The sequence below is a fragment of the Hyla sarda genome, chromosome 4 (assembly GCF_029499605.1).
Source record: "Hyla sarda isolate aHylSar1 chromosome 4, aHylSar1.hap1, whole genome shotgun sequence".
Classification (NCBI taxonomy): Eukaryota; Metazoa; Chordata; class Amphibia; order Anura; family Hylidae; genus Hyla; species Hyla sarda.
The window spans coordinates 276,200,692-276,213,483 of NC_079192.1; the positions used below are offsets into that span (position 1 = coordinate 276,200,692).

At 42.0% G+C, this 12,792-nt stretch overlaps 1 protein-coding gene across 3 annotated transcripts in view; it reads right to left on the bottom strand.

Moving 5' to 3' along the window:
* Nucleotides 1-12,792, bottom strand: part of PLXNC1 (plexin C1) — a 155,071-nt gene that overhangs the window by 46,912 nt on the left and 95,367 nt on the right. For all 3 annotated transcript variants that reach the window (XR_008892709.1, XM_056574327.1, XM_056574326.1), the window contains exon 24: nucleotides 9,989-10,043. Coding sequence is in view for 2 of the 3 variants with exons in the window: in XM_056574327.1 (XP_056430302.1) it covers nucleotides 9,989-10,043 (55 nt within the window). In the remaining variant the exon portion in view is untranslated. The remainder of the gene's footprint in view (nucleotides 1-9,988; nucleotides 10,044-12,792) is intronic.

Genomic DNA, 12,792 nt, shown 5'->3' on the forward strand with positions numbered 1-12,792 from the left:
ATGAGAAATGCAGTGCAAGTCAGGTGACAGTGGAAGAATATCTCTGACAGTTTGCAATATTTGCTATTTTAAAGAAACCTGTCACTAGTTTCATGCTGTCCATACCACAGATAGGGAAACCTGTCAGTTTTTCATCCTGACCGTAGTACGGGCACCATTAAACAGGTTATCCACCATTGGTGATTTTAGTACATACCTGGCAGGCAGTAATAGGAAGGATCTGCGCTTGTCTTGGAGCTAAATGGCTATGTTGTGAGATTACCTTAACACTGTGGCTAGCTTTTTGTGAACTGGTATTTCCTGTTTGACTTTTCTTTTTTTGACTACAAATCCCATAATTCAATTTTCCTCCCTCCCACACATCAGCCACCCCACCCATTGAAACATAAATGAGCTGCATCCATTCAAAAGACCTGTGATTTTCAATCAGGATGCGTACAGCTGTTGCATTAGTTGCAGATTGATCTCTCTCCCACCAAGCAATCCCTCCATCATTTGAAGCAGACAGGCTCCCTGTCATCAGCTGACTAGTGAGTCAGGTCTCGGCCGCATTGCAAGCTGGGAAAAATCTGAGACAACAGTAATTTTGTATGCTGTTAAAAATAAATAATGGGGTGAAAATCACAGAAGAATTGTGAGAAAACCATCACACACAGGTACAGACACTATATTATGAACTACACTAACTTTACAGCCCCTGTAGCATAGTCAAATAAAAAAAAAATCCTGGAATACCCCTTTAACCCCTTAAGGACCAAGGGCGTACAGGTACGCCTTTGCTCCCTGGTACGCCCGTGGGAATTTCGGTCCCTGCTGCGTGCCGGGCGGGGACCGGACGGGGGTGACTGCTGATATCTATCAGCAGGCACCCCGCACAAATGCCCAGGGGGTTCATCAGACCCCCCCCATGTCGGAATTGCGATTTGCGGCTATTCCGGGTCATACGGGTCTATGGTGACCCGGAAAATAAGGGGGATCGCGGTTGTCCAAGACACCCACGATCCCCCTGAAGGGATAGGAGTGAGGTGGCAGGGGTGCCACCCCTCCTATCCCTGCTATTGGTGGTCTAGACGCGACCAACAATAGCAGATTGGGGGGCAGGGGGGATTTACTTTCGGTTTCCCCGTTTTGCCCACCCACAATAGGCAGGGCAGAACAGGGAACCGATAGAGGAGCGGCGCCGACGTCCACTTACCCCGCGGGCGAGTCTGCGGGTGACGATCGGTGGAGGAGATCGGAATCCGGCGATGTCGTGCGGCTGCCTCCCTGGATCCGACGGAAGCCTGTAAGTGGCCTAGCAACAGCTGGAGGGTACAGTTGGAGACCACTATACAGTGGTCTCTAAACTGTAACTCTCCAGATGTTGCAAAACTACAACTCCCAGCATGCCCAGAAAGCTGTTTGGGCATGCAGGGATTTGTAGTTTTGCAACAGCTGGAGGGCCACAGTTTGGATATCACTGGCAGTGATCTCTAACTGTGGCCCACCAGATGTTGTAAAACTGCAACTCCTAGCATGCCCAAACAGCAGTTTGCTGTCTGGGCATGCTGGGATTTGTAGTTTTGCAACAGCTGGAGGTCCACAGTTTGGAGATCTCTAAATTGTAGCCCTACAGATGTTGCAAAACTGCAAATCCCAGCATGCCCAAACAGCAAACAGCTGTCTCTGCATGCTGGGAGTTGTTGTTGCGTACCTCCAGCTGTTGCATAACTACATCTCCCAGCATGCCCTTCGGCGATCAGTACATGCTGGGAGTTGTAGTTTTGCAACAGCAGGAGGCACACTGGTTGGAAAATACTGAGTTAGGTAACAGAATCTAACTGAAGGTTTTCCAACCAGTGTGCCTTCAGCTGTTGCAAAAGTACAACTCCCAGCATGCACGGTCTGTCAGTGCATGCTGGGAGTTGTAGTTTTGAAACAGCTGGAGGCTTGCCCCCCCCCCATGTGAACATACAGGGTACATTCACACGGGCAGGTTTACAGTAAGTTTCCTGCTTCAAGTATGAGCTGCGGCAAATTTTTCGCCGCAGCGCATACTCCTAGAGGTAAGCTCACTGTAAACCGCCGCCAGTGTGAATGTACCCTAAAAACACTACACTACACTAACACATAATAAAGGGTAAAACAGTACATATACACCCCCTTACACCGTCCCCCCCAATAAAAATGAAAAACGTATTGTACGGCAGTGTTTCCAAAACGGAGCCTCCAGCTGTTGCAAAACAACAACTCCCAGCATTTCTGGACAGCCACTGACTGTCCAGGCATGCTGGGAGTTTAGCAATAGCTGGAGGCACCCTGTTTGGGAATCACTGGTGTAGAATACCCCTATGTCCACCCCTATGCAATCCCTAATTTAGTCCTCAAATGCGCATGGCGCTCTCTCACTTCGGAGCTCTGTCCTATTTCAAGGAAACAGTTTAGTGCCACATATGGGGTATTTCCGTACTCGGTAGAAATTGCACTACAAATTTTGGGGGCTTTTTCTCCTTTTACCGCTTATGAAAAAGAAAAGTTGGGGTCTACACCAGCCTGTTAGTGTATGTTAGTGTAAAAAAAAATTTACACTAACATGCTGGTGTTGTCCTTTACTTTTTATTTTCACAAGAGGTAAAAGGAAAAAAAGACCCCCAAAATTTGTAACGCAATTTCTCCTGAGTACGGAAATACCCCATATGTGGGGGTAAAATGCTCGACGGGCGCACAACAAGGCTCAGGAGTGAGAGCGCACCATGTACATTTGAGGCCTAAATTGGTGATTTGCACAGGGGTGGCTGATTTTACAGCGGTTCTGACATAAACGCAAAAAAATAAATACCGACATGTGACCGTATTTTGGAAACTACACACCTCACGGAACTTGACAAGAAGTATAGTGTGCCTTAACACCCCACAGGTGTTTGAAGAATTTGGATGGGAAAATGAAAAAAAATATTTTTTTTCACTAAAATGCTGGTGTTACCCTAAATTTTTCATTTTCACAAGGGAAAATAGGAAAAAAGCCCCCCAAAATTTGTAGCCAAATTTCTTCTGAGTAAGAAAATACCCCATATTTGGATGTAAAGTCCTCTGCTGGCGAACTATAATGCTCAGAAAAGAAGGAGCGCCATTGGGATTTTGAAGAGAAAATTTGTCTGGAATTGAAGGCCACATGTGTTTACAATGCCCCCATGGTACCAGAACAGTGGACCCCCCAACATGTGACCCCATTTTGGAAACTACACCCCTCATGTAATGTAATAAGGGGTACAGTGAGCATTTACGCCCCACAGGGGTCTGACAGATTTTTGGAACAGTGGTCTGTGAAAATGAAAAATTTAATTTTTCATTTGCTCAGCCCACTGTTCCCAATATCTGTCAAATGCCAGTGGGGTGTAAATGCTCACTGCACCCCTTATTAAATTCTGTGAGGGGTGTAGTTTACAAAATGGGGTCACATGTGGGGAGGTCCACAGCTCTGGCACCACAGGGGGGGGGGGGGGGGGACTTTGTAAATGCACATGGCCCCTGACTTCCATTCCAAACAAATTCACTCTTCAAAAGCTCAATGGCGCTCCTTCTCTTCTGAGCATTGTAGTTCAACCGCAGAGCACTTGACGTCCACAAATGGGGTATTTCCATACTCAGAAGAAATGGGGTTACAAATTTTGGGGATCATTTTCTCCTATTACCCCTTGTAAAAATGTAAAATTTGGGGATAAACCAGCATTTTAGTGAAATTTTTTTTTTCATTTACACATCTAAATTTAACAAAAAGACGTGAAATACCTGTGAAGTGTTAAGGCTCACTGTACCCCTTGTTACGTTCCTTGAGGGGTGTAGTTTCCAAAATAGTATGCCATGTGGGTATTTTTGCTGTTCCGGCACCATAGGGGCTTCCTAAATGCGACATGCCCCCCCAAAACCATTTCAGCAAAATTTGCTTTCCAAAAGCCAAATGTGACTCCTTCTCTTCTGAGCATTGTAGTTCGCCCGCAGAGCATTTTACGTCCTAACATGGGGTTTTTCCATACTCAGAAGAGATAAGGTTAAAAATTTTGGGGGGGCATTTTCTCCCATTACCCTTTAAAAATGGTAAATTTTGGAAAAAAACTGCACTTTAGTGATTTTTTTTTTCATTTACACATCCGACTTTAACGAAAAGTCGTCAAACACCTGTGAGGTTTAAAGGCTCACTGGACCCCTTGTTACGTGCCTTGAGGGGTGTAGTTTCCAAAATGGTATGCCATGTGGGGGGTTTTCTGCTGTTCTGGCACCATAGGGGCTTCCTAAATGTGACATGCCCCCCAAAAACCATTTCAGAAAAACTCACTCTCCAAAGTCCCTTCTGAGCCCTCTACTGCGCCCGCCGAACACTTGACATACACATATGAGTGATTTCCTTACTCGAGAGAAATTGGGTTACAAATTTTGAGAGGATTTTTCTCCTTTTACCCCTTGTAAAAATTTAAAAAACTGGGTCTACAAGAACATGAGTGTAAAAAATGAAGATTTTGAATTTTCTCCTGCACTTTGCTGCTATTCCTGTGAAACATCTAAAGGGTTAACACACTTACTGAATGTGATTTTGAATACGTTGAGGGGTGCAGTTTTTATAATGGGGTCATATGTGGGGTATTTCTATTAAGAAAGCCCTTCAAATCCACTTCAAACCTGAACTGGTCCATGAAAAATTCTGATTTAGAAAATTTTGTGAAAAATTGTAAATTGCTGCTATACTTTGAAGCCCTCTGATGTCTTCCAAAAGTAAAAACATGTCAACTTTATGATGCAAACATAAAGTAGACATATCTTATTTGTGAATCAAAATATAATTTATTTAGAATGTCTATTTTCTTTACAAGCATAGAGCTTCAAAGTTAGAAAAATGATAAATTTTCAATTTTTTCATCAAATTTTGGAATTTTTCACTAAGAAACGATGCAAGTATCGACAAAATTTTACCAATAACATAAAGTAGAATATGTCATGAAAAAACAATCTCGGAATCAGAATGATAGGTAAAAGCATCCCAGAGTTAATAATGCTTAAAGTGAAAGTAGTCAGATGTGCAAAAAGCGCTCTGGTCCTACAGTGAAAATTGGCCTGGTCCTTAAAGGGTTAAACTTGTGACAGGTTCCATTTAATTTACGTTCTCAAATCCCCCCCCCAAAAAAAAAAAGTTACTTAGTACTTAATCCTGACCCTGTACGTCTATTTTTTATGTCTCTATCATCTATATTTATTATAAAAATCCATCTTTTCATTAGCTCATAGTGTAATAAATCCTCTCAGGGGAAGGGGGCGTGACTCATGAACAAGCCTGACGCTGCTTCAGAACTGGTTAGTGCCCTAGTAGGTATGGGGACTCCTAGTGGTAGGATTTTTAAGAGCCATTTTTTTTATTAAAGGGAACCAATCATCAGATTTTACCCTATATAACGTTTGGCAAAATGTTATATAGGGTAAAATCTTTATTTTCACCATTCCCGGGGGACGCTCCTGCCCCCAGGGATGGTGAAGATAGGAAGTTATAAACTAGTCACCGCCGCCGTAAGTAGTCACCTGGGCGGGGAGCTCTTCTCATCTACTCCCGTTCTTCGGCCGGGAGCGACGCCCCCTCCGCTTGATTGATGGGCCGCGTCATCACTCTGCTCTGTCTGTTTAGTGAGCGGAACAATGACGCGGCCCATCAATCAAGCGGAGGGGCGTCGCTGCCGGCCGAAGAACGGGAGTTTTTAGAGGTCATGTACAGCTCCCTTAGAAACTGTTTAGCAATAATGTGACATTAACTTTTCGGCTTCTGACACCTTAATTTGGATCTGAATTCATATTTTCTGTTGCTAAAATGCTGACTAGTATGAGATTTTCTAAGGGAAAAAATAAAAAAAAAACTGAGACGCACACATTTTTATTAGGTGAACAATGACCAGAAATGCCATCTTAGTGATATCTAAGACAACACAATGATCACTAATCATAGGGATGAATAAAATCACCCTTAATTCACTATATCTAAGCAAATTAGGAATGTTTTTCACAATAAGCCATGATTTGACCAGGTCTTCAATAGTTAGCTCTAGAAAATTCTCCAGTAGAGCAATCACTATTACAAAGCTGTTATTTTGCAATGTGACTTTGATGTCATCTCCTTTGCCTTGCAGTGGCATGAGAAGTATATTGTTAAAACTGCCACGTCCTGCACTACCCAAACTTCTTGCTTCTCCACACATGGAGGCGGTGTAGTGGTTTATAGTGCTGTGTAAAGGGAACAAGCTGCAGGCGCACAAGGGACACATCAGCTAATACTGTCGACCTATAGAGAGAGTCCTCATTGGGGAAGTGTTGTACAATGTAGGGTTCAGGGAGTTCATACACTTTCTCTATCAGTAACTGATGCTGAGTTTATCTTGTTCCTATAAGCTGTTCAGTGTATAGGCTAAGATCTTGTCCATGGGAATGGCGCGACACTGTCTCCCTCATACTTATTGTAGTGATCCAATTTGATCCAATTTAAATATTAGCACCAACAGACAGAACACCAGTCACTTATTCCAAAATTGCAAAGAGCTTTATTAATCACAATAATATAAAATTAAACATATGCACTGAGAATGAAAAGATACAGATGAAAAGCAGTAATAGTGATGGACGCACATGTACATAGTGCAGGAACAACACAGGGCTTGTGTAATTACAGGCAGTAATATCCAAAGATTCTATGTACCATAGCAGCAAAGGACAAGTGCCTAGAAGAGCTAGATCAAATAAGGTGCATTCAAGAATAAACAATGAAAAGAAAGGAATTACAAGGATATCAGCCGAGATGTATGTCATCCAGAGCACATTACCACCTACCCCAACCGATATGTATGTCATCCAGAGCACAGTACCACCTACCCCAACCAATATGTATGTCATCCAGAGCACAGTACCACCTACCCCAACATATGTTTCACCCAAAATGGATTCCTCAGGGGGCGTCACGCACCCTGAGGAATCCATTGTGGGTTAAACATATGTTGGGGTAGGTGGTACTGTGCTCTGGATGACATACATGTCGGCCGATATCCTTGTAATACTTTTCTTTTTATTCTTTATCCGTGAATACACCTTATCTGACCTAGCTTTTCTAGGCACTTGTCCTATGCTGCTATGGTACATAGAATCTTTGGATATTATTGCCTGTAATTACTTGAGCCCTGTGTTGTTCCTGCACTATGTACATGTACATCCATCACAAGTACTGCTTTTCATCTGTATCTGTTTATTCTCAGTTTTTATGTATATGTTTAATTTTATATTATTTTGATTAATAAAGCTCTTTGCAATTTTGGAATAAGTGACTGGTGTTTTGTCTGTTGGTGCATGTATGTTTATATGACCCAGTGACGGCTCAAACCTCGGCCGTAGTTTGTTCTGTTGGTGTCAATTTAAATATTGCAGAGAATCGAGTATTTCCTCATTTTACTGTTCTTACTGTTTTTATTGTTCTTTTTTGTTTTAATGTTCCTAACTTCTAAAGTTTGTAACTTCTAAAACTATCTGTTTCATTTTCAGGTTTAAGAAAAAAAATTAAAAAAATTAAAAAATCTCAGACTTTCGATGTGGTGTCTGATCTTTGGACCCACTGGCTATACATCTGTATACATTTGTTGCAGAAGTTTAATGTATTTTAATAAAAATGAACTTAAAGGCTTCATCACTCATTTGTTGTTTGGTGTGTTAGATGAAGGGGTGGTGTCTTTTATTTCTCTGTGAGACCCTCCTTCTGGGATGGAAGGAAATTGCAATGAGGTAGTTGGGAGAGCGATTTCTCATAGTATTTTCCAAATGGAAGAAATGGTATATATTCCAATGGAAGAAATTATTCAGCATTAGAAAAACTGAGCTGATTTCTTCAAAACACTGCACCATATTTGCATGTTGAGTTGGTTTTGCAGCTCAGTTCCATAGAACTGAATAAAGTCAAGTTGTAATACCACTAACAACATGCAGACAACCTTGAAAAAAATTAGCTCTTTTTTTTCTATTACTGGATATCCGCTTTAAGGGTGCGTTCACACCTGCATATTTTCTTTCTTTCAGATTTGCTTCAGCAGATTTTGCTGTCCAGATCTGCAGAAAAATATGTGTGATGTCCCAGTACAGGACATGGTCCTGCATTACACTTAGGCCCTGTCAGGTTGAGTCCCTCAATGACCTGGGGACCCTCCTGCAGTGTCTCCCCTGCTGTTATTATAGTGTTATTTAATGTACTAGGATTATAGTCAGTATGCCAATGTATAGTCAGTATAAAGGACCTTTGGAGGACTCCAGTAAATGTCTAAAGGACCTGTGAAATGTCACGTGTTATGTTTATGTTATCACATCTTACCCAGAGGGCACCAGTTTAACACATGACTCGCAGCTTGACCAATGGGCTTTGGCTCAGCCCTCTTCTATATAAGGTGGCGGCCTTTACAATTCTCTCTCTTATACCATCATCAATTTACTGAGACCAGCAAACACCAGAGATCTCAGTGCTAGTGTCCAGTACCTGGAAGGCCTCAAATCTACAGTCATTCCAGTAAGTCAAGTCTATGTCTGCTATCACTATCTACAGTCTTGTTTATCTAAAGTCTATTACAAGTATAATTGTCCCAGCAAGCTGCGAGGTCCTTCTGTGTTTCTGGCCACCTCTCTGGGATTCTGGCCAAGCTGTGAAGATAATAACACCTAACTGACCTCAGTAAAGCCTCTGTTAAACCATAATCTGGTTGTGGACTCTCATTTTGACTGCCTAGCTATTGGGATAGCGGAGATATTGTTTGGGTTGTTGCCAATACCCAAAAAACACTCTGGCTTCACAAACCTTAGGGGTTAATAACACCTTGTCCCTGGGGTTAATACCATCTTGCCCCATCTACCTACACCGCTACACCCCGTGGTCCTGCCATCACCGTGGGTCACCACATATGCACGTGTGAAAGTACACTAATACTGCCAACCCATATGAATACTTTATAGGTATTTTATAGGAAGTTGATAGGAAGTTTATAGGAATAGCGGCTATCCTCAGAAACTCCAGAAAGTGTGGTCTTGACTCACTACACAGCACCTGTGCTTCTTTTCTCCCTATCTACTGTAGGTACAGTGCCCTTGCCTGAGAGCTGAGATCACATGCCTTTGCTACCACTGAGTATTCCCTTGTGTAATGGCCATAAAGGGATGAAAGGAAGGTTTTGACAATAGCATTTACAATGACATTTTCAGCCATAAAAATTATTGGATAAAAGAGCTATTTTTTAATTGACTTTAACAAAACCCAAAGGGAAAAGTTTTTGACAGTTTTTTTTTAGCCATGAAATGTTCATTTAAGGGTTTAAAATATGGGCAAAAATGGTGTGTGAACATAGCCTAAATGTTATGTTCAGATATTCACTTACATCAAGCCATATGATGCTTGCTTATAAAGTTACAGGGGTACTCCAGGTAAGTAAATTTATCAGACACAGTTTACCTACCCACAGGATAGCAATGAGTGTCGGATTGTAAGGGGTTCGATGGATGGGACCCCTCATGATCTCATGTACAGGGCTCTAGCTACTTACCCATCCTCTGCACCATCAGAACCTTCCTATATGACAGAAAGTTAAAGCCCGCACCCGCAGCTGAGACGAGACATTGCTGCTGCCAGTGTTTGGCTAAGTGGGTCGTCATATACTCTCGTCCAGAAAGGTGGGTGCAGAGGAATGCCGGGAATGGGTAAGTAACCGGGGCCCCATACAGGAGATCGTGGGAGTCCCAGTAGTCGAACCCCTGTGATGTTTTTGTCTATTATTCAAACCTGCAAATAAAACAGATAGTTTTTGAAGGTACAAAAACATAATTATTTTTTTTAGGAAACTGTGGGTAGGGAATAAGTATCTAATAAGTTCAGTTCCCTGGAGTACCCCTTTAAACTAATAAAAAGTTTTTTTTTCAACATGCCATTACAACTTGATAGATAAAACAATCAGTATGTTACCTGCCGAGTCACCGTTTTTTTTCACAACAGCGTTGATTGTGGCACCATTAGTAATCTAGAAAACATTGTAAAAATTAAGAACAATTACAAATACAACATTGGTAATATACAAATACTGTGGCAACAGTAGTTTTGATGTTGTCCTATATAACTGGAGTTTTATTGCAATTTACATTCCAAGACCATCTCAGAGGATCTGATCTAATCCTGGAATTTATACTCTATGGTGAATCCTGAGTTAAATCCATGACCGCAAATGTATTACAAAATTTAACAATAAAATGCATTTGGAAAGTCTGCACACTGACTTTTTTTTAGTTTATTCATATTTTATTATGTTGTTGCCTTGTGCCAAAAAAATAAATAAGTTCAAGTTTTCTCCCATCAATCTGCACCCCATAATGAGAATGTGAAACCTACTAGAAATTTTGGAAAATGTACTAAAAAGGAAAAAACTAACATTTCACGTGGACATTTGCAGACCTTTTGCTATAACACATGAAATTTAGCTCTGGCTCCTTCCATTTCTCTTGATCATCTCTGAGAAGTTTCTATACCATAATTGAAGTCACCTGTGGTATATTCAGATGATTGGACAGGATTTGATAAGACACAGCCCTGTCTATATAAAGGTCTTACAGCAAAAACCAACCCAACTGCCAACTGCTGGAAGAGCTAAAAGAATAGATTGTAAGGCTAGGTTCACACTACGGAATCTCCAGACGGAAACATTCAGTGCCAGCGCCCACTGAATCAGTCGGCGCTAGAACCGCGCGGACATTGCCGTCTCCAATAGACTGCTATGTCTTCCGAGAGTAGATCTGCCTGAACAATGAGCATCACCATTCTTCAGGCGGAAATTTGAATTTTGGTGAATTTTCCGCTGACAAATTCTGCTTAAAAAATTGCGAAGTGTGAATTGGTGAACGGAAAACCCATTTACTATCATATACATTTTAGTAAGCAGAATTTCTGTCTGCAATTTCAAAGAATTGCAGGCAGATGTCCCGTAGTGTAAAACCTAGCCTAAGGTAGCACAGATCTGGAGAAAGATACAAAAACATTTCTGATGCACTGAAAGTTCCCAACAGCACAGTGGTTTCTATAATTCTTAAAGGGAACCAACAGGACTCTTCCTAGAGTTGGCCACGACACCAAAATAAGTAAATGGGGGTAAGGGCCTTGGGAAGACAGATGACCAAGAAGCCAATGGTGAGTCTAGCTAAGCTCCAAAAATCCTGTGTGCAGATGGCAGCGGGCCTCTTGACAGAGCCACTGTATTGTGGCAAAACATGTTGAGGGGGGCTAAGTGACAAGTTTTAATAAAGTGCATAGCTCCTGGAGGGCAGCATGTACACTGCAGGTACATGCATCTAATGTATCATATCTTGTTGTTGTGAGGTCAGGTGACCCTATTTACAATCCATCACATTTAACTCAGATAGGAGACTAGGACTAGGTTTTTTAAACTTAAGTGTGTGAAATTGTATAATAAAGCTTATGGGTTTTTAGGCATATGGGAAACAATGGGTATTTTTGGATTGTCTGTATGGTAGTCTATGGGTTGACAAACGTGAAGTAACCCTCCATATACTGGTCTGCATACTGGTATATAAACCTTGTGGCATAATCTCCAGGAAGACTGGAGGCTGAAATCGCTGCCAAAAGGTGCTTGAACAAAGTATGGGTCAGAGTTAAGGGTCTGAATACTTATGTCAATGCAATATTTTAGTTTTTCCTTTTTAATAAATTAGCAAAGATTTCTAACATTCTTTCTTACATTCTGTTTTCAGTTTGTCCCTATAGGGTATTGTGCCGAATGATGGAGGAAAACTTGACTTTTTTTTTAGCACAAGCCTGCAACATGACTAAATGTGAAAAAACATCAAATGGTCTGAAGACTTCCTGAATGCATTGTAATTGCTGGAATATAATTTATAGAATAGAATTAAATCTCTAGACATATGAAGTACTCTCTATTGATTTAAATGTATTTGTGCCTAAAGGGGTGTTGCCAACCTAAATGGAAACATAACACAAAAAAGACAAATCGGTTGCTCATTGTGACCCTGCATAAGAGGAGGTTCACATCATGTCTATAATGTCTGTTTAGTGTGTACATCAGTAAAGAGAGTAGAAAAGAGGGGGATGTGGCTTGGCCGCGGAGCGAGATAGCTGCTTGATCCTAGAGCTCCAGCTATATGCAACTGAACCAGTGACCTGAGCCTCTGCACCAGTTTCTCCCGACAACCATCTACCCTTGGAAACCCTCCTCCACAACATGTCCACCCGCCAGAGAGGTAAAACGAACAATAAGCTGAAAAAGCTTACCGACTTCTATGCTCCCCCAGGCAGACTCCCCATAAGTCTCCTTAGGCGCCTTCCAGCGCTAGTAAAAGGCATCAGCAGCCTGATTCCCAGCGTAGTTCCTCTCTACGCCGGTCCCCTCGCATTGGGGAGGAATTGGCAGATGCTCTAGAGATTCTCCGGAGGGATAGCTCCTCATCCCACTGCTCATCTCAGAACAAATATGACGCTTGTGTCTCGGCCCCAAGTTCTCCTGCATCTGATAGCCCTCTAAAACAATGTCCGAGATTAGAGTCCACTATAGAGGGTGAAGCCCTCCTTACAGAGCCTGAAGACTCCCTGACTCTCTCAGCAGATGGCTCTATTCCTGCCTCTGATGTCCCTGTGACCGAAGTAACATTAAACTGCATGTTACTTATGCTGAACTCGTCCATAGCCACTCACCTGGCTCAGACAATATAGCCTCTTCGCTCTGCCATAGCTGAGGTGGAAACTAG